This window comes from Pempheris klunzingeri, chromosome 13 (assembly GCF_042242105.1).
Source record: "Pempheris klunzingeri isolate RE-2024b chromosome 13, fPemKlu1.hap1, whole genome shotgun sequence".
Classification (NCBI taxonomy): domain Eukaryota; kingdom Metazoa; phylum Chordata; class Actinopteri; order Acropomatiformes; family Pempheridae; genus Pempheris; species Pempheris klunzingeri.
In genome coordinates, this window is record NC_092024.1 from 18,481,032 (window position 1) to 18,506,394 (window position 25,363).

A 25,363-nucleotide genomic window follows, 5' to 3' on the forward strand; every position below is an offset into this window, starting at 1 on the left:
CGTCCTCATGAATCTACTTTATCATTACAGCTCATCAATACTGCAGCCATCGAACACATTCAGCCGTGAATTCAACCACATTTGATAAAATATTTGATTTGATAATCGGTCCGTTCCCCATCAAAGACTATAAACGCGGGTAGGACCCACAGACAGTTTGCAGTGTGGCTAGCTAGCTAAAAGTGTTTCAGAGCGCAACTGGGAAGTGACGCCTTGTGGAGGAATCTGGAAAAAAAAAAAAAGTTTCTGGGGTTTCATCAGTAAGTCGCTGCCGTTACATTAGCTTAACGTCAACCTTAGCCTGCAGCAGGGCACCGTCCAAACGGGGAAATGGAGACTCATGTGCCGCGGAGGGACGGAGTTGATGCTGTAAGTACTGCAAAGGTGCTCGCTTCTGCATGCCAACACGGGCTACACCGGGTGTTTAGATTACAGGGGAGATTAATGGTTTGATAGCTGTGCTGGTACTCGCCACATTAATGCGTTTGTTTCTACACAGCTAGTTAGCCGCAAGGAGCTGCTGGAGCTAACTAGCCCATCACCTCACACACACACACACACACACACACACACACACGAAATGTCAAAATCCCTGAAAGTCCCAGAGGAAAGCCCCCAATATTCTTGCTGTACCACCTGTAGCTAACGCTTGCATGAAATATCCCTGCTCTTACTTTCACTGTGTCATCAACACGATCAGCAAAGCACAATAGTGGTGTGCTGAGTTTGACATGTCATCCCTGAAAGCCAGTGTCAGTATTGGTTCACTGTTATTTTACTGCAAGTCAATGGTGACATTTAATCCCTAATCCTGCTGTGCACTTTCATAGAAAAATATTATTTTCAGTATAAGTACAAGGAGCTGCAACTATCAAATATTTATCAAATTCTACATAAAATAAACATTTCAGAGCTGGTGGTTTCCATATTGTTGCAGCCAAGAGAAGAGGTTGTCAGTCACACACACACACACACACACACACACACACACACACACACACTCACACAATTCCCAGTGCAGTGACACTGTCATCAGTCAGACATGTCAGTCTGACTCGACTTCTTGTCAGCTGCATCTGTGAATGTTTTCAGGCTTTGCACGTTATTTTAAGGGCCATAGAGAGAGAGAGAGAGAGAGAGACTGACTGCAGCCCTGCAGAGTGTGGCTGACACATAATTGGTCATTTCCACTGCCATGATGTTGCAACTCCATTATCATTAACCAGCAGACAAGTTGGAGTTCCTATAAAAACAGAGACTTTTCACTGCATAAATTGAATAACCTTTGGTTGGTTGACAAATTAATTAATCAGCAGATTGTTTCAGGACTGTTTTACACAGATGGGTGTTTGCCTCATGGGGATCAGAGTCACATTTTATCCCAGCTATTGTTTTATTTGCCTGAGATAATCCTGCAACATTAAGCGTGGTTAACAATTCACCAGGTATTAATTCACCCACAAACATGGTTCATATGTGATGAATTTGTAATTATACTTCACGTTTTTAGACTTTTCTACAATTACATTACATCATCTCCAATAGAAACAAAAATGCTCTTGATATATTTTTTGCTCCCACACTCTGCGCAGCTTCCATAAATAAACATGTGCACACGCCACACATGCATTTCAGGGAGAATTTCACCAGTAGAAAGTTTGTTTCTTTTTCCCATAAGAAGAAGCGTGTGAATTGGAAAGGAAAGTCGATGTGAGGCGCTGTGCAGCCGGGGTGTGCCCTTCCCCTCCATCTCCGCGGTCCTCCCATGTGTGTTGGAATTTCCCGCATGGACCGAGAGGGATCTTGCTCCGTAAATTACAGCGCCTTGCGTGTCAGAGGAAGGCCTTTTATGGGCACGGAAGTAGGTGTGGCCAGCGAGCTGGTGGCTGCGGAGGGAAGGGAGGGGGGGTCACAAGACAAGCAGAGACACGGAGAGACACGATGTACAGCAAAAGGCCGCATTGGCAGTGTGAGTTTTTTTTTTTCTCCCCGTGCAATCGTAGTGCAATAATGTGCAACAGACTGTGGCGGCATTGCGCCCGCGTTTCTGCAGATTAGCGCTCCGCTTCTGACCGGAAAGGACTCTGTTTACGCACAGACGTCGACCCCCTTTTTTTTTTTTTTTTTTTTTTACCCCCCTCTTGACTTTAAAGCAGGCTAAGGGGGGTGACGGTGAGGGAGAGGGAGGGAAAAAAGTACCAGTGCGTGAGGTCAGCAGCATAGCATGAGTCAACCTTGGGGATGTATGCAGTCACCACCGCGGGTCTGTACTGTGCGGGCCTCCTGCCGCCGCCGCTGGCCGCGCAGAGCTGCGAGTGTGCGATCCTATCCTGCGGGCTGGGCTGCCGCTAGTAGCAGCTTTCATGACAAACACAGTAAGTATGAGGACGGACACTGGGGGCCCGAGCTGCCGTGTCGATGACTGTGGCGTTGCCGTGCGTGTTATTGTGGCCGCAGCTTGCTGACAAAGTTTTGTTTACCTCGCTGAGACGAGCTGGGCGCGCTGCTGCTGCTGCTGCTGCTGCTGCTGCTGATCATCATCAGCCCTCCTCAGTGCGGGCTCGTCTGTAGGATGTTTTTAATGTGTCGAGCACAGAAAGAGACATGTGACGCGTTAACCTTGTTGACAAGTTGAACCGAGCCACAGTGTTTGTTTATTAGCCACTGCTGCGCTCTCTGCTCGGTTTGTTGCAGCAGGACATGGCATTAGTGACTGGATAATCCGTTTCCTGCAACAAAGGGTTTCTCGTAAATAGCGCTGAGCTGGCTGGACATAGAAAGTGATGTGAAGAAAGGAGGGGGGGGGGCGGTCTAGGAAGAGTCCTGTCGTGGGGGAACTCAGCATGTCTGTCTTGTATTTCCTTTGGTTTGGCGTCTGTTGCGCGCTGCAGGCCTTGTGTGCCCGCTGCTGTGCGAGCTGTGCCATACGGGCCGATTTAAATTAGGAAACAGCGATGGATTAGTGCGGCTAATAGTGTTTGACAGTTATTTTAAGCCAATGTAACGTGTTGCTCTGTTTATTGGGCTAACCCCCAGGCTTGTGTAAGGTTGCACTTGTGATGCGTCACAATGATCCCTCACCTCGGATGGAGTGCGCGTTTTGCTCAATGCACACAGAGCGCTCACACAGCGTGGTCGCTCAGGGACCAGCAGTTGTGTTTCTGCTCCAAATCTGCAAGGAAGTGGTGATTTACGGTGTGTGCACCTTTTTTGTTGTTTTGCAGGGAGGGTGTTTCATAGGGTTTGGCAACATGGCTACAGGCATGTGTAACATCACATGGCGCTGCTGGTGCACAGACACTGTTTGTTCGCCACACTGCATGGTCATACAGCTTCCTCAGTCAGTGGTGCCCCAGAGCCAGTGCAGGATCTGAACAGCTGCAGCCGTCTATTTTAAGAAGCTTGTGTTTTACTAGGCCACCAGGGTAAACGGTGACAATTGCCAGTCACTTCCTAGGTTGTCAGACGGCCTAGCCAAGTCCATGTTCTAGAGATTCTAGTATTAATTTATGTAATCAGCTCAGCAAATAGTTTTTTCTAACATGAGTCCTGCAGCAGGCGCGGGGTTAGGGGTAGTGCTTTGATTATGGATTCTTGCAGTGATTTAAAAAGTCTTGATAGATTTCAGTTTGGATGGAGTGACAAGGTTTTTTTTGTTTTTTTTGGATCGAAACTTAAACAGAAACAGCCGGGATCTGTGTGCATCTTGAAATTTGGCAGAGCACACTGTGTCAAAATCTGCTCCAAAACCTTGCCGTCACATATTATTTTTAATAATCATCACAGGTTGCCATGGCGATTGTCAAGATCCCCGTTAAGCCACCAAAGCCCGCAAGGCCATTTTGACTTTTTCCCTGCTCTCTTGTTCCCTCGTGTAGATCGTGTCATCATGACTCATGCTGCCTGCTCACTTTCAGTTGCCCTTCCCTTTTTTGAATCTGCAGCCACGGTTCAAGGGGCACAGGCTCCTTTTTTTTTTTGTTTTACCCCTGATGAGTCACACAGTTGTAAAATGAGCGGTTTCTGTCACATTCAACCTGCTGTCTGTTCTGGTAGTTTGGCGGGAAAGAGAGCTTCCTTTCTGTTGCTGATGACTCAAGCCGTGAGGGGTTTGTGCTGTAAGCTGCAAGTGAGCTTCAGTCATAGCCATTTTTTAATCAGTGCGTGCATGTCCTTCAGCACTGATGACATTGTCCATCATTAAATGTGGTGCAGTAATATCCCGTAATGACATTTCCAGCAACTATTGATTTTAGCTATCTCTATTAACAACCTTCTTATGGTTCCCATAGTATAGGCAGGTCTGGTATACATGTTTGCATGCATGCAGGACCTTATCCCTGTGTCATGTGAGCTTGGCGAATAATGACACAGTGTAGACCTACCCCTCCCCTCTGCTATTCCACCACCCGATACCTTTCAGTGGGGTTCTATTGTTGAAAAAGCAAACAGCAGGTTTTTACATGGCTGAGGCGATGATGATAATGGGACCTCCCTGTGGGGACCCCTTTAGTCTGTTGGCTCAATGCTTGACCTCTCTCTCATTTTCTCTGTACAGGGTGTTGCCTATGAATGACAAAAACACACAGACGACTTCTTCAGATCAGCTCACCCCAGGCCGCCGACCTCTGACTGGGTCACAAAGAACTTCAGAGGGGAGGAGAAGATTATCTTGGTTGGCCTTGCTGCTGGTCACGCTGATGTCAATGTAGTTTTGCAGCTTTATTTTACTGTCGGTACGCTTGGATTTTTTGGACTGATATATTCAAGTGACACCGGCTGGAACATTAATAGCTGGTTTGGTTGCTAATATTCACCTGGCTTGGCTTATTCATGCCAGTCATGAGTGTACCAGCCCAGCAGAAACCCAACGCCAAAAGAACAGGCAAACGCATCACATTTTTTAACGAACAAAGCGTAGTAATGAAGGAGACTTCTCAGCACCCAGAGGGGTCCTACTACGTCCCAGGTGGCACTGCCTCAGACCCCGGACAGAGCGAGGCTGCAAGTACTGTGACCTCCAACCCAGAGGGCCCTCACATGTATCTCAATTCTGTCATATTCAGCCCAGATAAGGGTGACCAGAGCAGGGGTCATTATCAGCAGACTGTACCTATGAAGTGGGCCCACCAGGAGCCCAGTCAGCAGCAGCCATCTCTGTCCCAGCAGCAGAGAGCCGCCTCCTGGAATACCATGACTAACTGGGGACAAAACATTGCTAATTACATCGGAGGAGTTAACGTAACAGACTCAAGGACCCAGAATGCATTTGTGAAGTCGATTCATGAGACTTCTGGCTTGCAGCCACATCAACAGCCCCCTAACAGAGCTGCAGAGAAGCAGCCTCTGGGGCCTAACCCTGCAGTTGAAGCGTACAGGGATGCAGTTAAGGCTCGGGGGCTGGATTGGGAGCAGCAGCAGCAGCAGTCCTTTCAGGAGACCTTGAAACCTGGGGCACTGAACACCCAGCAGCACACCTCGTCCCACCCAGGAGGGAGCTCAGTTTTGCAGCCCTTCCAGTTGGCCTTTGGTCAGCCCAAGCAGCACCTGCCAGCCTACTACCAGACATTTCAAGGCAACAGGACAACCTTACCCAATCCACCTATCTACTCAACACAAGCAAAACCCCCACACCAGTTGCAGCAGCTGCAGAAGCAAGAGCAAATACAGCGCCAGCAACAGCAACAGCAACAGCAACAGCAACAGCAACAGCAACATCACATAATCCAGCAGCAAATTCAACAGCAGCACCATCAACAAATGCAGCAACAACAAATCATTCAGCATCAACAGCACGTTCAGCAACAGCTACAGCAGCAGCAACAAATACACCACGAGCAGCAGCAACAAAAGATACAGCAGCAGCAGCAACAACAGCAGCAGCAACAGCTCCAAATTCAGCAGCAAATGCAACATCAGCAGTTGCAACAACAAAACCCTCATGTGCTTGACTATTACCCCGCTGCACAAAATGCACACCCTCACCCACATCCACAGCCCGTGGTGGTACACTCCCAGGAGTCCTCTGTTCCAGCTCCCCCAAAGATTGAAGAACCAATCATCCAGGACATCACCCCAGAACCCCAGCAGCCTTCAGATCCGCTGCAGCCCCCTCTCCAGTCTGAGTCCCTGTCCCAGTCACAACCCCAGACACAACTTCAATCGCAAACACAGCTTCGCAGATCACGGCGGCTCTCTAAGGAAGGCGGGGCACCGTCCGACAACCCTTTTCTCACCGTCTCCTCGGATCAGGCTGCCCCAGGGCCGCAGGGCTCCCAGAACGGGGCCCGCGACATCCAGGCAGCCCCGACAGGCGTCATTCAGAGCACGCGCAGGAAACGCAGGGTGTCCCAGGAGGTCAACCTGGAGACGCTTGCTCAGAAGGCCTCGGAAATGGAGTCTCTACCATCACACGTTGTAAAGGTGAGTGCTGAGTTCAGTTTTGAGTCTGTCAAAATGTTCGATCATTTGTCTTCCTTTGTCTTGCTTTTTTTTCCTTTTCAATGTGTTTCTGTTTTCCTTGTTTCCTTCCTGTTTTCTCATCTGCTTCTCAGCTGCTTCCTCTCAAGCAAAAGAACCACAGAAATAACCTTTAGCAGAAAAGGACTGAGTGTTCTGAATCTTGTTTATTGCACTGCAGCGTAAGTCTTAACTCGTCGCTTCTAGCTGGAAGCCTTTATGGCTAATATCTCAGCAAGAGCCACAGATCTTAGATTTTTCTAGTGTTATCCCAGGGTATAATTGCAGTGGGACTTTAGCTCCCCGAACAAGAGCGGGAACTGGAACAAACGGCCTAAAGCAACTGCCAGGAAAACTGAGCCAAAACTTGTGTTGTTTGTGATTAACGTGTTGCTGGAAGAGATGCTGAATGTAATCGACGCCCAACGAAGTATACACCACAGAACTGAGCTGCTCAGCTCTGCCTTGTGGGGAGAAATCTGTACAGCAAGACTTTGCGTTGTGAATATTGTCTCAGGGTAAACGCAGATACTTCACAAACAGCTTCGTATGTGACTTTCTCATTTTCATCAGACGATCCAGGGAACAAAACCTTATCAAACCAGACTAACATGTGACATCATACCACTTATCTACGTTTATGTGCTGAATGTCTTGATTGTGCAACAATATCTGTTGCCAAACAGCTCTGAGTCAGTATGTCTAGTTCTGCGCGGCTGTGCCATGGACTTGCCTCACGAGCAGTGGATCATACTGACAGTGTGTTTGGTTACATGCCTGCACACCTCCCCCCACCCCATCAAAGGAGAGAAACTCCAGCCTGGCCTCGCCTGCCCTCCCCCCTCTCTCTATACAGGGAGGGGTGCAGGGTTGCTGTGCCTGCAGTGCTCAGCAGAATCTCTCTCCACCACTTCGGTGTAGGGGCTGGAGTTTTCCACCAGCAATAATGAGCACGGATCCAGCGCAGCCACACTGCTGCATGCCGCTCTGCCCATGAAGATGCAGCGTGCAGCGACAGAATGCATCTGTCCTCAACTGGCCTATGATGTGGTGTTTTAGACAGCTTTGAAGTTGCTCCAGAGTTGATCGAAAGCACACAGGCTGCACATGCCCACTCATTATGGTTTCTCAAAGGAAAAAAATGTGAAGAATGCTCTTGGGGACGGTTCCTTTGACTTATATGTAAGATCTGTCACTCAACTGCTGCAAGTAACGGCACCGTATGAAGGTGCAGATGAACAAAATGCTTGTTTTGTATGGCTTTCATTGAAACATCCGAGACATGGTCATATTTTAAATTCTGTCCTCAGTTTTTCTTAAATGCTTGAATGTTTCACTGCTTAATTTTTTGTGGAATAGATCTCAGGCTTGTGTGATGCTGTATTGACCTATTTATTAATACTCCATTTGAGTATTGACTTAATTATTGACATAATTTCCCCTTTTTTTGTGCGGGTTAAGTATCAAGGCTTTAGGGTTCCCCGTTTGCTGTATTGATTATAATTTGGCAGCCTTCCCAGGCGAATTAGCAGCCGCCCAAGTAACTTTTGGTTGAAGTTTTATTGTGCAGTGGTGTACTAAGCTGGAAAGCTAAGCTACAGTTATGCACTTGAGTTGTCAGGGGGGTCGATTCTGCACACTGGTTGTGTAATGCACTGTATCAGCTACATAATTTGATTTTACCAGTTGGTGTATTGGAAAATGTATCACCTGAAAGTCTTGATGTGATGATCATGTGAGCTGCAATTTCACATTCTGCATAGCAAGTAATAAGATGAAGCTGTCACAGCAGCACACTTTTAGGGGTCACCACCTTATCGATGTTTAATGTTTTAGCATTGATTAACCTTAAGTGTTTGGTCCATTAAAATTTCCTTAAATCCTAGTTGGCATATTCAAATGGCTTGTTTTGTCTGACCAACACTCTAAAGCCCAAAGGTTTTCCATTTTCAAACATAGAAGACAGCAAATAAATAAGCTGCTGATGCAATGTCTGTGCATTGTAACGGGTCATCCACCATCTTTATCAGGAGCCCCACAGGCCGTGGAGTCCCACCGAGGGTCTGCACACCAAGCGGCCTCGAGACGACAGCCTCCTTCCACTTGTCATCCCCGTGTCTGTTCCGGTGCGAAGGCAGGAACCCTCATCTCCTGATAGAGATGAAGCAACCCTGGCCTCCGGCTGGCCCCCCAGGCCCTCAAACCTCCAGGACCCCGGCCGCACCGACCACAAGCCCTCAGTCATTGTCACTCGGAGACGCTCACTCAGGAACTCCTTGTCAGAGAGCTCAGATCAGGTGGGTACATATTAATTCCTTGCTGCTTTTGGGGTTTTTTTTGCTGCTGTTTGATGCCATTTTTTAAAAAATTGGTACATTTCTGTACCATAGCACATGGTACATGTTACTTGTTAAACTGTCTGAATTAATCTACAAAGAATGATGAGGTAGAAGGGTGGTCTTCCTCTATCTTCCTCAGTCTGTTTCCAGTTTGTCTAAACTCCAGCTATTAAATCCTTGCATTTGTGCCACATCGCCCCGCCAAACCCATACTCCCTTCCCCCCACCATGCTTCATGCATCCCCTGCCCCCATTTCAGTCATCCACACTTTTCTCCCTTTCCTTGTTTCATTTGGGGGGGATGTGGTGAACTGGCTGCCCTGTCCCAGATCATACAGATTATCAGGATTTAACACTGCCATACTGTACAGGATGTTCTATACAGTTGAGGATTGGGGTGCCTTGTTCTTTCTCTGTAGGATTTCTCTGGATAAATGCACAAAAATTCAACTGTAAGAACAAAAAGTTGTTGAGTCTCTTGGGGAAAAAAAATATGACAGTGCACACAGAGAATCTTGTGATAAATCTCCCTCTATTGTTTTCCTCATCAGAATGGAGGAACTGAAGGGGAGAAAGATGATGACGGCAAAAAGTCCAAACGGCGTCCCCGGCCTGAGCCTCTTTTCATCCCGCCGCCTAAACCTGGTTTATTCATCGCCCCTCCTGTCTACTCCAGCATCACACCTTTCCAGAGTCACCTCCGCTCCCCTGTTCGCCTCGCAGACAATCCCCTCACCATGCCTCCCTACACGCCTCCGCCGATCCTCAGCCCTGTTCGCGAGGGCTCCGGCCTCTACTTCTCCACTTTCCTGTCCTCCGCTGTTGCCAGCAGCCAGGGCCTGCCGCCTCCTGCAACCCCCAAGTCAGCAACACGCAGCCTGTTGCGCTCCAGTAAGTAAAAAAAATAAACAATAAAGAAGCTCTGAAGACCTCCCTGTTGAAACTAAACTTCAATCATGAACACTGAACACTTATTGTAAGCATCTGGCAGTAATTTACCATACATAGTCTAATGTACTGAATCTATGATTCTGAAGTGAATTATGAGTTTCTGTATGAATATTAGAATTAAGCCTGACTGACCCTTTGGGTATTCAGTATTCTTCTTTTTAACCTACAACATAGACTTCTGTCTAACTCTTGCACTGCATATTAACATCTATCACCCTTGATCAAAGCTGAAACCTTTTTTGATAATATCACTGAGTGGCTTTTGTGTTGCTGCTACTTTTAGACAGCTGCGACATCACACCGCCAGTTCTGTCCGCTATGAGCGAGGCCACCCCGGTCAGCATAGAGCCGTGAGTATTTCTCTCCCAGCATCCCCAAATCATCTTCTTTCGTCACGGAAAGAGTGGGTTTGGAGGGTTTGTGTCATTTTCAGAGAAATTATACAGAGACCCAAAAGCATGCATTTGTTGTTATAGTAGTAGTAGTTCTGCAATGTATTATTCAAACCATAACACTGGGCTGAATCATGCAACATCTTGAAAGCAAGCACAGACTTCTTGAAATTCTAAACCCCTCCTCGAAAGCGGCCCTCCTCTCCGCCACTGTTACCACTGGAATCTTTTGCCCTGTCATCCTCAGCCAGTCTTCGCTTTCTGTTCTAACCATCCAGTCTAATGTCTCCCAATAAAAGTGCATCCTGTCATAACAAGTGAAAGCCTTAAAACCCTTTGAAAACTAATGGCAGTAAGTGCATCAGAGGCCTTAGTCTGTGCCCTTTAATATTTACATACAAGCAAAGCTAATACTGTAATATAACTGGAAATGTGTTTGGACTTTTTTTGATAGGGTTGATATTCAAATTTTAATTACACAATAGTGGTCACTGTGGTAATGGTTTATAATGCAGCCAAACATACTTGCATTGTTTTAATAAGGAAGTCGGTCAATAATAACTGCAACTACATCCTGTTACGTGTTGAGACATCCTGCCGAGGAGTTGGGATGGAGAATAAAAAAAAAAAAAAAAGATCCGCTGTCAACAAAATGTAGATGCATTTGTGATAATGCTTAGCACTAGCCTCACTGAAAATGTGCTACATCTCCTTTGGCTGCCTCACAATAAAAGTCACCCTTTGCGTCTCAAGTTCAACACTTTTAACGTGAAGCAGCGGCAATGGGATGTTCTGTGTGCCTCCACAGTATCGTAATGCAGCTCTGACACTGAAACAGAGAGTAAACAGTGAGGCTGATATCAACGAGATATAATTTCGCTTGATTACATGCTGTATTGTCTCCTGTTAATCCCTCATACATAAGCAGCTAGGCAACAGCAATAACAGAGACCTAATTACTGAATCTAGACACATAGAATGCTTACCATAAATAATATCAAAAGTGGTGTTGGATTTCATCAAAATGTTATAAAATTATAACTTCAAACTTGTCACAGAGCTGCATGCAGACAACTAGAACCAAATAAGACTTTCAGTACAACAGCCAAGTTACTCTATGAATGTAAACAGAGCCATTGATAGCTTGAGTGTTCATGAAAATTAAAACAACGCTTTAAGGGCACTGAGACTCCATGTAGTTCAACCCTAGTTTTTTTTTTTTCCCGTAGTTGCATTGAGCGTGAGGTGCATTGTGCGAGCTCTTCAGCAGTTCGTCAGGGGCGAGCCAGTGTAGCTTCGCATAAATCATGCTTTCAGTTGAGCCTGGTGTGCTCCCAAACACACCAGAGCCATCGCAGTTCACCGGTTAGCAGCCCACCTTCCCAGGGGGAGGCTGCCAGAACACAAACACACACACACACACACACACACAAACACACACATTCAGCTGGAAATACTGCAGGCCCACTGGAAATGCAGGGGAGGGAGGGGGCATGCTTGAACAGAACTGCGTTGATACAACAGAGCATGATTTTGCACAACTATAGTTATGTTGGATTTTGAGATGTTTCTTTCCACTTGAACATGACCTTTGTCCCACATCAGTTTGAAAATCCATTTTTCTTTCAGTTTGGTGAATTTAAGACTTGTACTCTGTTCATAATATACATTTTGAAAGGCATTTGCATTTAATTTGTTATGCTGAGAGCGTAAGAGAGATGCATAATAGGCTTGAATTCAAAACGGTGCAAGAATTGTGGTGCTGCGAGCCTGAGTGCCTCAATAATCTTCCTGTGACTATTTAAAGATCATGATGGAGAGAAATGCCAAGAAATCAAAATATGATCTCAGAAATAAGAGCTTTACTCTCAAAATAAATCTGATAATGATGCATGACGTCTTGACTGAAACATTTAAGAGTGGATAGATGGCTCTTAACAGCAAGGTCACTGAGGCACTCACACTGATGTCCTGTTCCCAGACGGATAAACATTGGGTCACGATACCAGGCGGAGGTGCCAGAGCTGAGGCAACGGTTGGCCGTCGAGCTGGATCATCATCGAGCGGACCTGGTCTGGGCTCCACTAAATGAACTGGAGGAAAAACCTGCCTTTCAGGAAAAAGGTAAGAAAAGTACCAAATGCAGCATTTCACAGCTGTTACATCACCTGAAACTGAAGACATAGATACTGGCAGACACAGCCTAACAAGTAGAAACATTTATTGTAAAGCTAATTTTGTTATGATCTTGTGTGCAAATCACCAGGGAGACTGACTTACTCATTTTTATTGAGTCAGAAGTAGCTTTCTGTGATGCGTTTAATGATTAACCATCAAGCTTTTGCAATTAAGGAAGTCTCGAGCAGCAAAATATTTCTTGATTCTTCCTATATTACATTTCGATACTTGAATTTTTAGTGAGAAGATGCAAGCAGTTTTAGTCCGTACTGTGTGTGTTGCAATTTGATATGGTAAAATATACTTATCACTGTGAGGTGGTTTGTTTTGGACTCTGAGTACTGCTGATCCTGCAGAATTTTTACAAAAATACAATGAAACTACACACACTGTCCTCACCGTATGCAAGATTATAACAATAAAATCATGTAGTTTTTCTCTGTTGCTCACAATCACTGTCTCATTTTTCATTCAGTGGAAGACCTCATGCACCTGGCCTGTTCCAGTGTTTTTTGTGGAGGCGGCACCAACCAGGAGTTAGCGCACCATTGTCTGTACGAGTGCAAAGGGGACATAATGGTGAGCACAACAGAACAATCCGTATTCACTGACAACGCAGGGATTTCTGTGATTAATAGGAAAAAATGACTGGGGGCTGTGTTCTGCACTATGCAAATAAACCAGTTTTCGCTTTTAAAGATTTCAGTAGTACATAAAAAGCACTTTTCCTTTTGAATTATGTAGTTTCACCAATTGGATTGTTTATATGCACCACTAACTGGGTTTTTGTGGGCTTTTTGCACTAACCTGATCTCATCATATGACTGAGAATCCCAGTTTCCTTAATCTGGGTAAGGACTTAAAAAAAACCTGACTAACAGCTTTTTCTGGCAGTGAAACTTGATTTCCCATAATCTTATCCTAACAGGGGTTTTACATACATTTAAAGAGCCCTGATAGTTATTGTTGTGACAGTAGTGAGGTGGGATGAAAGAAAAAGATAATTATTCAAAGCAGTGTGTCCTTGCATCCAAAATAATCGAATGCAGAGTCCAACCAGGACAAAGGATGCCAAGGTGTATCTCACTAACACACTGCAAATATGCCAGGCTTAATTGAAAAACACAGCATGTAGGAGAGTAAAAATGTGATTACTGACCAGCTGCATGTAAACATGAGGTTTAAAGGAATCATTTTGTTGCAGTGCACGTACTCATGTCCTCTGACTTCCTGCCTTAACTCGAGATCTTCCACAAGCCTGGTTTGTTGAGTGCATGTAATGTAGTGATTGAATGCCTTCATCTGAGCTCTCGATAGCTGAGCGGAAGTGACTGATCTGTAGACTGTCAGTATGCTATGTACTGAAACTCTGTGGTGGCCCGAGATGACTGAGATAGTTAAACAGTTTGGATTTCCAATCCAATTTAATAATTTGTCCATCACATTTATCAGCAACAGCAGTTGGCCCAAAGTGCTGTACAGTCAGGATCGCAAAAACCATAATAAAAAACAGCAGAAGCACAGTAGGTTAAACAGCTTTAAAAACAGGAGGGCAAAACAACGATAGCAGCAACGGGACAATAAGACGAACACAAGTTCTCATAATGCGTTTAAAAACTAAGGAATAAAAATGTGTTTTTAAGTGGGATTTAAACCCAGGCAGTGGAAGGGCCAGCCTCACATGCGGAGGCAACTCATTAGCTCATTACTGTGTCAGAGGCAGACTGGTGCCGCTGTGTAAAGCAGAGGGGGACTGCACATGCCGTCAGTGAGGTGTGATGCACAGGGTTAACTGTAGAGCTGATTAGCCATTTAAGTGAATAGTCAATTCACAGAAAAACAAACGGCAACTAATTTGATAATTGATTCATTTTTCAAGCCCATCTTCGTAATTATGAGGCTTTTCTTTGTGTTATGTGACAATAAACTTTATTGTCTTAGTATCTTTTGTTCTTGAGCTGATTGTCAGACAAAACAAGACCTTGGAAGATGTTGCTGCAGACTTTAGGAAACAGTGACGGGCACTTTTTGCTATTTTCTGACAGTTTGTCGACCAAAAGTCAAATCAATTAACCAGCAGATCAATCAATAATGAAAATAATCGTTACTGGCAGCCTTAGTTGGGCGGTATAGTGTTGTAACCATGTTCCACCTCGTTTCATCTAGAAATATTCGTTAGGTTTTCACTCACTATGACGGAGGGGGAAAGATTTCTACCTTCAGGAAATGTACAGCATTGTACAGCGTACTGTCATTGTTGTTGTGCACGTTTTTACATAGTTCTTAACCAGAAATCAGGGAAAACATTCGTTTCATGAATATGTCAGAGGAGGGTCAGAAAAATTCACACACATTCACTGTCACCAAGGAATCTAATTGGTCAGATGGTTGCTCCGCCTATACTGCAGCAATGACACATCCTGCGTCTCATACCTATTGGGTCACTGTCAGACCACTAATTACATCAGAGCTCGTCATCAAGGCTCGTCAGCTTACACTGCAGATAACCAACAGTGTTGTCCCTCGAGCACAACTGGAGCTCCTCCATGATCGATTTGTAAAACGGTCATTTCAAGCACTTTGCAATGCTCAAATAAAACACACCATGCGATTATAAATCTGCCGTGCCGCTGGTTAAATTTAACGAAAAAAAGGACAGCGTGCTCCTTGCTGGTTGTCTTAATGAGGCCAAATAGCGGTCACTGTTAAATGTTATGTGGCAGCATCTCAAGTGGCTCTTTCCTGGTAACGTAACCCTAAATAGAAAATTCCACCAGAAGAGGATGCATTCAAATTTATTAATAGGGGGAGGAGGGTTGGTAGCTACAAGTGGACTCTGGGTTATTGAAAAGGAAAAATTAAAGCTAAGCATCTCAAAATATCCTTGCTGCATGTGACCAACTTGTATATTAATTGTTAGTGAAGCTTCTCGATTAATCGTTTGGTGCATAGAACATCAAAAAAAAAAAACTTTAAAGTAAACAACCCTCCACTGAGCCCAAGGAGATGTCTTCAAACATCCTGTTTTCAGTCCAAAGCCAAAAATATTCAATGTTAACATAAGAAATGAGAGCAAATTGTCACGTTTGAGAAGCGGAGTCTATCGAATGTTTGACTTTTTTGCTTAAAAATGTAAATAGTTGCAGCTTTACCTTCTGCCAATCACTTAAGTAATAGATTCTACTTATAGAGGATGTTTCTAAACAAAGGTTACAAAGCTTATACATGATACCAAAAAACATAATTGCATATACATGTTTGGATATCTGTGGCACCTAAATTTTCTGAATATTAGGTTTGAAACAATTAAGGCACATTTTTAAGTTGTATTACGAGAATACTTGTTTTTAAACAAGAAATCACAGAAGAGTTGACCCCGAAGAAGAAGAGGCACTTTGTCTTTGCAGTGACTTAAATATCCCGAAGCGGAATATCCTGAAATACCTCCGTTTCTGAAGACGTAGAAGCCGGAGTTGATGTGCAGCCTGATGCCGAGTCGTAGTGTTTTGCGGCGGTTCTGGTGGAGATTTCAGGCCCTAGCGACCAGCGCTGGTCCAACGTTGTCAAGGAAACTACGAGGGGCGGGGGGGGTTGTCGAAGCGCCCACTCTCTGCAGCAGTCAGGCTCAAACTGCCGTCTTTGAACATTCATGCACAATCAGATGGTTTCCTCTCAAAGAGCACAAAGTTGATTCTGCTTTCGGCACCCCAGAGTACAATCATGACATAATGCACTCAGCTACTTGATACACGCAGGAGAGAACGATGGTTATCTCACTTCCTGGTTACCTGTAAGCAACTGTTGTTTGGCTTGGTACACTTTTACGGGTTTATAAAGCTCAAGTGGAGCATGTAACGGAGCAGGAGTCTGCTTGCTTGGCAGGAGTGATCTGCTGTAGAAAGTCTCATAACAATGTGCCTTGTTTATTTCTCAGGCTGCACTGTCCCTCCTGATGCTGAAGAACCCCATTTTCTCTAAATCTCATCATTTGTCGAACTACCACTACTCAGGTAAGTTGCATATAAATAGCTTTTACTCTATTTCTTTACCTACCATAATAAGTGGCTGTCATTTGCTTAGAGTTGAAACAATTAGTTTATTAGTTAATTGACAGAAAGTCAACTATTTTGTTGTTTTCTGACCAGAATACATTTCCAACTTTGCAGTTGCGAGAATTTGCAGCTTTTCTCAGACTATTGTGATAGTTAATTGATTTGGAATGATTGATTTGTGGGATTTTAGACTATTGATCAGATAAAACAAACTATTTGAAGATATCAACGTGAGTTTCAGGAAACAATCAATAGTTGGTTATTTTTCACTTTTTCAGGAACCAAACCAATTTATTGATTAATAAATTAAAATTAATTTAATGAACATAAGCCCTAGATTTACTACAACAACATGGTTCTTTCATACAAACTTGATTACATTGATTCTGAATTGTCACACTTTTCTGGCGCCCACTTCTGCCTTGTCAGATAAAACTGGTATTCAGACGCTCAAAGCAACCGCTCACGATTAGTTGAAAATGCTGATTTCCTTCCCCCATTTCTTTTTACCGTCTGACAGTGACTTTCTGAGGCCCCTGGCTTGCCTCGAAGCGAAGCAGTGGCAGCTGCAGTAGTGAGAGTGTCAGGCTTGTGGTGGTGGGGGTAGCGGGAGACTGTGGAGGATTGTCAGGGTCAACGTGATGAGGGAAGGAGGGGAGAAGGGAGGGGCTTTACAGCATGTGGTTAATCCCAAGCAGAGGACAGGAGAGCCATTGTTTATCGAGTGATTTGTGTGTCTGTGTGTGTGTGTGTTTTTAAGGGTGGGGGGTGCCATTGAACTTGTCTCCACACATTCAGAAAATAGTCTGTAAGCAGATACTTGTTGAGTGTTAAAGTGTTTTTAAACTGGTCATTTACATGCTTTTTAAATCTCTCTCTCTCTATCCATCTTCCCATGTCTCTCTATCTGCTGAACCCCCCCCCCCTCAGGATCAGACAGCTGGACTGCAGCTGAGAGACGCCAGTTCAACAAAGGCATCACAGCGTACAAGAAGGACTTCTTCATGGTGCAGAAACAGGTATGTTGTGGGTTCAAACATGAGAGCAGGACAATAAAAAATCCTTAACCCAAACACGCTGTGGGCTTTCTGATTTGATTTCCTCTGCCAGTTTACAAACTGTTCCCAAAAACACAATGTTTCCGCTGACTATGAGTGGGCGTGGAAAGGGAAATCCAGTCACCCTGAAACAATGTTTCCTTCTCGTTTAGTTATTTGCAGTGTCGCAGTTAATTATTGCATTTCCACAAGACTGCAAATTTATTCCTTGTCTTAACCACTTCTGGGATCACGTTTGAGGCCAAATTATTTGTTTTAGAGTTTTTAAGTGTTCATAGGCCAAACCACCAGATTAAAGGCTTTTTAAGTTTGATTTATGATGAGCTTTAGGCCTTTGTGATGCTTGATACAATGAAGCTTTTCAAGCCAAATCTAACTCAGCTTTTCATATCCAAAGAAGGGCATTATTCATCAGAAAATACAGGAAATTCTATGAAAAGTACTGAATAAAAACAGACAATTCATTAAAATGCACATTACCTGAGGATGCTGTCTTCTGTATTCCCTCTCCACAATGTGCGCTTTTCAACAGTGTAAGACTGGCTCCAATTAGCAGCTCCAAAATGCCCTGAAAAAATGACCTTATGTGCTGAATAACTTGTTGTAACATTTGAAAACTCCATTAAAAGGATTTTTGTGTGTGTGTGTGTGTGTGTGTGTGTGTGTGTGTGTGTGTGTGTGTGTGTGTGGTTCCCAGGTGACCACTAAGACAGTGGCGCAGTGTGTGGAGTTTTACTACACGTACAAGAAACACGTCAAGATTGGCCGCAACGGGACGCTGATGTACGGCGAGGTAGAGCCACTGGAGAGCAGGACCACTGAGGAGGAGATGGATCACAAGGTCTGTTACTCTCCATGTCTGCACTGTAGAAACACATGTTTTTGTTCCTTTTTTTTTTAGCAAATTAAAGCCTCCACAGGGAGAATCAGATCAGGACTCTGTCACAGGTTTGTTCTGCTTCGTATCAAACGTCTGTGCCTCAGAAACAACCACAGCACACAAAATATTGATTTTTTTTTTTTTTTTAATGATTTCACTGAAAGCTAAACAGTTTACAAGGTCGTGTGTCTCAAGTTAATCTGGTTAGAAATCAACTGCTGTTCCATGTTTTAATCATATCATCTTGCATTCAGCAGATTTTTTTCAAGATGTGAAACTGCTGAGTGTCAAAAAAATAATGCAGCTCAGAATATTTTCGTTAACAAATGACTGTTAAAGCCAACTATGTCACCATATTGTCCTAAAAGTAGTTATTTTATCCATGGACATGTTGCAGGTACAGTTGTGGGGGTTGTTATAAGCTACATGTGTATGTGCACCTACACTACAGAGCCTTCTAAAGTAGCATTCAGCTGCACACGTCTCTCCTTGAGGCTTGTTTCTCATGCACTCTCTCTCTTCTTTGGGCCAGCAGGGCTCTCACAGATTGGAGCCACAGCGGGAGGAGGACAGCAGGAAGTGGGAAGGGTCAGCTGACAGGAAACAGGATGTGTGCCCCACCAGGGTCACACAGACGCTGCAGTCCACTGAGAATGTAAGTGCATGTTGTCTTACATGTGGGTCATTATGGTGTCGCTGATTTAGAAAAAAAAAAACCAAAACAAAACACAACCATGTCAAATCATGACAAACCATTAAAGTAGGTCAGCACTTGCATGGATGGATGGATGGATGGATGGATGGCAAACATCACAATTACTCTCATTGTTGTGTGTGTTAATTAGTCCTGTGGTGGTTTTATGCTAATTATCTTGCTGTATGTTGTCTTATGTATGCAAGCGTGAAATATCTCAAAGCCGTGAAGTTTTATCATTGGAATAACCTTTTTTTCTACGTTTGTTTGCACATTGAAAATACAGCTATTGTTAAGAATATAACAAGTACACAAAGATATTCATGCACATGCATACATACATAAAAGGCTGTGCAGGAGATATAGGAAGTTAGGAGGACCTCTCCTCCTAAAAACTCCAAATAGAGCATGTGTAACGAGATTAAATTTAAAATTGAGTTATTTTGGAATAACCCTCCACATCGTCCTGGTTAGAAACCTCAGTTGGCCTCAGCGGACTTGCCAGTTGTCCTTTTGAACTCCTGGTGTACGGTTGATTTGCTGCCCCCTGCTGGATATTTTAGAGGTGATAACTTGGCTGGCGTCCACCTCTCTGGATTGTGTAACCCCATTATGTCTGTCAGCAAACAATGACTCAACAAGAAACTTTTATCCTCATTATTCGCGTTGCATTTCACCGTTTAGCACACATAATAAGTTTGTCATTAAAGTGCCAGGCTGTTGTTTTTGTTTTCTTAAACTGTGTGTGTGCACATGTTGGCGTGCCGCAGTAACACAATCCTACATGAAAGGTGCTCATAAAGTAGCTTCAGCCTCATTATGTTCTTCCCTAATTGCTCTCAGGAGCTGTGTGAAAAGTGTTTTTGGAGCTTTCATGTTAACAGCACCTCTCACTTTTTGTTTTTTATTGCTGGTGCAGCCGGGGACCGTCCTGATCATGAAAGGCCAGGAGGACGCGGGGAGGGACCATCCTCAGTCCCGCGTCATTCAGCCGCCCGCTCCCAGCTCCAAAACGCGCTACGACGGAAACACGCGCAGGACCAGCCCTTCGACGGGCGGCAAAGGCGCAGCTGGTCAGGAGGGAGAGTTCCCCTGCAAGAAATGTGGCAGGTCGGTGATCAGAAATGTGACATCAGACGCTGGCTTTGCCCTTATGTAAAGCTGACAGCAGCAGTCACTTGAGTTACATAACTGGCCTTGGACTGAACTAGCAAGATATGAAATACAGCATTTCTGCAGGAAATATTGCTGCTGCTACTGCCCACTTGGAATGTGCATTGGTAAATAGAGGCAAGTGTCTCATGGCGTCTGAGAGAACCAAACCATCCTGTCTCAGTTTGGTTAAATAACAGTCCGTCCTCTGGCAACACCGGGCCTGTTATTGCCAACTGTGTCCTAGCAACTGCAACACAGAGTAGATACGGCACATTGCGCCTCTTGTCAGTGCTATTTGACAAGAGCTTCACTCACCCTGTAAATACTTCCCGAGCTCAAAGTGTGCTCATTATAAATTGGCCTGCACCACAGTGTGATAATACATGTAACTGGAAATCCAACCTGGCTTATTTACCACTGACAGTCATTGAAAGATGTGGAAAATGGCATGAGTTTTCAGGGCTTGTTTCTGCAGCGACAGATCCACTGCTGTGCCCCATACAGTGATATTCATTGTTCTGATACAGCCTGTCATTACTCAGCCCTTCTTTTCATGCATCATATTGAACTTTGACCACAGTCTTTGTGAAGAGAGGCCAAGAGAGTAATCACTGTTATTATAAAAGCACTGACTTAAGCAGCAGAAAATGTGTAACAATCCTGCACATATAGTGTCAGACTACAAACATGTTTTAGCACCCAGTTTGGCCCTGAGTATCATTGCAACATATCATAAATAAACATGATGCTGGGGCTCCCAGTTAGTGTCTTCTTCTTGGAAACACTAAATAAAGTCGCCCAGTCAAACCTTCTGCTCACCTGTGGTGCGGCTTCCTCTGTCACCAGCTGACAAATATGGCGAGAGCATTGTGGCTTTTCTTCATAAGAGTGTAATAATGTAACGGATACGTGTCTCTGTGTCTGAAGAGGACTTCAATAATAAAGTCTTCCATCTTTCCCGCAGGATTTTCTACAAGGTGAAGAGCCGCAGCGCCCACATGAAGAGCCACGCCGAGCAGGAGAAGAAGGCTGCAGCGCTGCGGCAGAAGGAGGCAGAGGAACGAGCGGCGGCAAAAGCAGCCGCCGAGGCCGCAGCCATCGTCGCTGCACGGCAGCAGAACGGGACGCGACAGGTGGGCGGGGACAGCACCAACGACGACTCGTCGGATGGGGAGGATGAGGACGATGAGGACTGGCAGTAAGAGGAAGGCCGCACACGCTGACTGCACCCCCGCAGCGTGGTTTACGCTCTGTGGTGGGAGGGAGAAATCCCACCTGTGAACCTCCTGTGTATATTTTGGTGGAAGAAAAAGACTTCTGTTGCTTGGCACATTCAGGGACAGATTTACTCCTGTGTGTGTGTGTGTATGCGTGCGTGTGTGTGTGTGTGTGTGCGTGCGTGCGTGCGTGTGCTTTCCAAAACTCACCAACGCCCCTTTACTCAGCTTGAAAAGCTTTTCAAGAGTTACCTCTCTTGGTCACAGGGCTCGGTAAAATCAAAGCCATGCCGCCTCTCTCGGCGCTGTCCTGCTGTCCACGCCAGGCGCCGGCCTTCCTCAGCGCTTCGAGTCTCATCCTGCTTTGTTTTGACAGGCGTGGAACTTGTCAGATCTTCTTTTTTTTCCTTCTCTCTCTCTCTCACAATGAGCCACAGCACGCACTTGCTTAGGTGAAATCCCAACTGGATGAAGTTTTGGGGATGTGAACATTGAAATCTGACAGCTGGAGGAATGCGGCGAGGCGAACGGATGGAGTTCCTCTGCTCTATGACGGACAGATGGGCAGATGGATGGACGGACGGCATGTGCAGACTGTTGCCTTTGTTTCACCGCTCTTCTGCACTCAAGGCTGCCAAAAGCTTTCTCAGACGCATGATGTGCACCAAATGGGTTCCCGCTCTTTGCGAGTGTTGTTCATTTGGGCTTTAGTTCTGTGAATCCCCCTTCAGCCCTTGTCACTTTTTACAGTTCCTAATTTGTTCTCACTGTTGATGCCTTGGATGTTTTGATGCTTTTTATCTTGAAATGACAATCAATTTTACACTGTTGTTGTTTTTTTGTTTGTTTTTGGTTTTTTATATATATATATATAAATATATATATACAGGTAACCGTTACTTTTTCTGCCTGTGTAGCTATGTATGGTCATTGTTGTTGCTTTTGTGAATATTCTTGTTGATGTTGTTATTATTATTATTATTATTACTATTATTATTATTATATCCTGGTTTTGGCTGCAATTTTAATTGAGCGCTTTTCTGTATTTGTCCATAGTTTTTTTTTTTTTTTTTTTTTTTTTTTTCTTAATTTAAACAAAAAACAAAAATAATGCTACTTGCTGCCTGTTTATAACTGTGAGATGTTTTTGGAAGCCAGAAATGAAGAAAAGGCAGAAACGTATGTGCAATAGAACAAGCTGACCCCCTGTTACCGGAGCGTCCAAGGCCCCCCACCCCCACCCACCTCGCTCCCTCCCCCACTCTGTAATGCTTACGACTGGCTGCTCTGGATGCCTCGCTGTCAACCCTGTAACCGATAGGAGGTACTGACTCAGACTGTTGAAACTGCAGATCTCTATAGATACACATGATGAAGTGGGAAAGACAGCAAACAGCACAAATGAAATTAGGACACGTTTGAAACATATCAATGTTTATTACATGCCGACCACCCTGAAATATTAGCCAGAATTCACTTAAGCGCCGTTCTCTTGATAATGGTTAATAATGTGCTAATACAACAGTTAAAAGAGAAGCAGAAGAATTCTTCACTGCTAACCAAACTTAACCCAGATTTCGCTGGTTTTAAGAGGTGATTTTGAATGCAGACATGAGATTCGCACAACCAGATATCAGCATCTGTAACTTAGGCCCACTACTCAGCAACAGTGTGTGAAAAGAAAACTCTAGCTGATATGAATTGTTTACTTGCCAATAACAGAATGGAAACATTCTCACGCGTTAACCATCCTTAACCCAGACGTAGCGGGTTTTAACAAGATCTTTGGGATGTAGACATGCGGCGTACATTTTCCTTGCATTTATGACATCAATAGCATAAGTTCTTTACTTATACATTTCAGCCAGAGGTTACCTTCTACACATCCCACAGACTGTAAACATGTCACTCAATCATTGAGAGGGACAGAAACGTTCTTCACTGTAAACCAAATTTAACATAACATTTTACAGGTTTATACAGGGTGTCGTGAATGATCCTACGAGACTTGTATTTTCCCCTCTTAAGTCTCCTTTTTGCTCATATTTGGTGGCTTCAAATAATCATATTATGCCAGAAAATTTGGAGGAATGGATTCTGTCTTTTGCCAGCATGAAAAAGTGCCTCAAACAGTGTTTAGGTCATTGTGACACTAATACAGTGGCTCAGTGGAAACCTTGACTGAGTGGGTCAGCAGTTACTGAGCGGCAGCCTGGCACAGCTAACAAATGCATAGAGAAAATTATTTAGTCATTTAATTTAATAAATATAATAAAATTTAAATGCAGATCTGACCGTTTGCTAACATCTAGCAGTTGTTATGGAAGGATCCACTCCAGCTGCCTGGCTGTTATTACAGGCTCAATATTTTCATCTGTCTAACCCTGACATGTGTATCTATGGCTGACTGTTTTGTGTTTACCTTGTTGCTGATAGCAGGCACTGAATTGGACTGTGGAAACGGCATGTTTTGATCTGTCTATCTCTACATATCTCTATGTTAAGCCCTTTGGCCGGAGCCAGCTTCTGTTGCCACAGCAACAAATGGGTTAAAGGGTTATTTTCCTTTAAAGGACAAACCACAGTGGGGAGTCGGGGAGAAACGGCTCCAATTACCAGTTACTCCACTAGTTAAACCTGGGTCTATGCACAGACTGTGTGAGTGTGTGAGAGTGTGTATGGAGACACTGTTAAAACTGTGTGTTTGTGTGTGTGTGTGTGAGAGTACTTTGAGGTCAAATGTTAAACTGTATGCCAGTCGATGGGGGAAAAAAAGGAAAAAAAAAGTTTTGCAGACTGTTCACATGTTTGGTATGTTAATTTATATTTCCTTCTTATTTGGGCTTGTCTCGAGGTTCTCACGGAGGGGAGGTTGTTTTCAAGCTGTTTTAACATAGAATTGGGGATGAAATCGAGGAGGCCACGACACAAACACACAGCTGTAAACTTTCCTCATTTCATCCAGTTGGTTAAGGGAATTTTAAGGGGACAAAAGGTTTATTTAGCTAAAGATTAGAAAATATATATGAACGAAATTCTATGTTTGCATACTTTCTATGCTATTTTCATATGGGGTTCACACTAATGGTGAAAACAGAAAGGAATCTCAAGTGCTTTTTACTACAGTGTAACTTATTTGTTTCGATTTGATTTTTACCACCCGTGTTTTTAGTAATGATTTATGAACCACTGTATATTAAAGTTTTAAAATATTCGTGAAGCTTTCGTGCGTGTCATTTTTATTTCTAACGTGTCCTCTGACGCCGTCCTCTCCAAAACATAGAGGTTATGGTGGGGTTGTTTTGGTTTTGTTTTCTTCAGAGAAGAAGCTGCACAAGGGGGCAGCATTGCTGCAGCAAATCATGCATTCAAGTACTGACAAAGAGCAGAGGAGGGCATCGTCGTAACGCCAGCTGAGAGCCAAGCTGTGCTGTGTTGCATAAGCGTCTGATGGCCATAACCTCATCGTGTTCAGACTGTTTGCTGGAGACTCTTTGATTCTATAGAGGACTGATGGGTTGTAGGTGTCAAGTGAACTTTATTTAGTACAAGATCAGGAGCTTCTCTCAGAGGGATTTACAATCTGTACAACATACAGTGAGTCACTGTGTTACTGCACTTCTGATCCCTAAAGTCCTGATAAAGGCTGGTTTTGGAGTTACCATTGTACTCCTTTACATCTTCAATGCTTTAGTTTGATTCATGGCTAATGAATAGGTTTTGCCCTTATGGTGGCCATGCTTCTGTTCCATTACATTTTTAATTCATGAGAGCAGCACTCCATAATCAATATTTCTGTTAATTCTGCCAATATTAGGCTGCAAGCTAATTTTCTTATGTAGTTACTTTCTTTAATGACTTTGTTGTGGCCCTCATGCAAATCATTAAGGCAAGATTTTAACCCATTTAACCCATCAGATCCGCTTAAATCACAATCTGGAGCTGCAAAAGAGAAAAGCATGTCGCCTGCCATGTTGAGACCTGAGAT

General features: G+C 44.1%; 1 protein-coding gene across 2 annotated transcripts; it reads left to right on the forward strand.

Annotated features, from left to right (window-relative positions):
- The first annotated feature begins 1,929 nt into the window (after positions 1-1,929).
- Positions 1,930-24,595, forward strand: mideasb (mitotic deacetylase associated SANT domain protein b). Of its 2 annotated transcripts, none has more exons than XM_070842090.1 (13): positions 1,930-1,969; positions 4,559-6,423; positions 8,490-8,756; positions 9,350-9,689; positions 10,033-10,099; positions 12,123-12,265; positions 12,795-12,898; positions 16,254-16,329; positions 17,302-17,390; positions 18,127-18,270; positions 18,845-18,964; positions 19,923-20,113; positions 21,123-24,595. In XM_070842090.1, the coding sequence occupies exons 2-13, from the start codon at positions 4,834-4,836 to the stop codon at positions 21,358-21,360; spliced, it is 3,369 nt and encodes a 1,122-aa protein (XP_070698191.1). In that variant the 5' UTR covers positions 1,930-1,969; positions 4,559-4,833; the 3' UTR covers positions 21,361-24,595. The 2 variants fall into 2 exon arrangements, with proteins under 2 accessions (XP_070698191.1, XP_070698190.1); XM_070842089.1 differs by lacking the exon at positions 1,930-1,969 and adding an exon at positions 2,126-2,375.
- Positions 24,596-25,363: the final 768 nt, after the last annotated feature.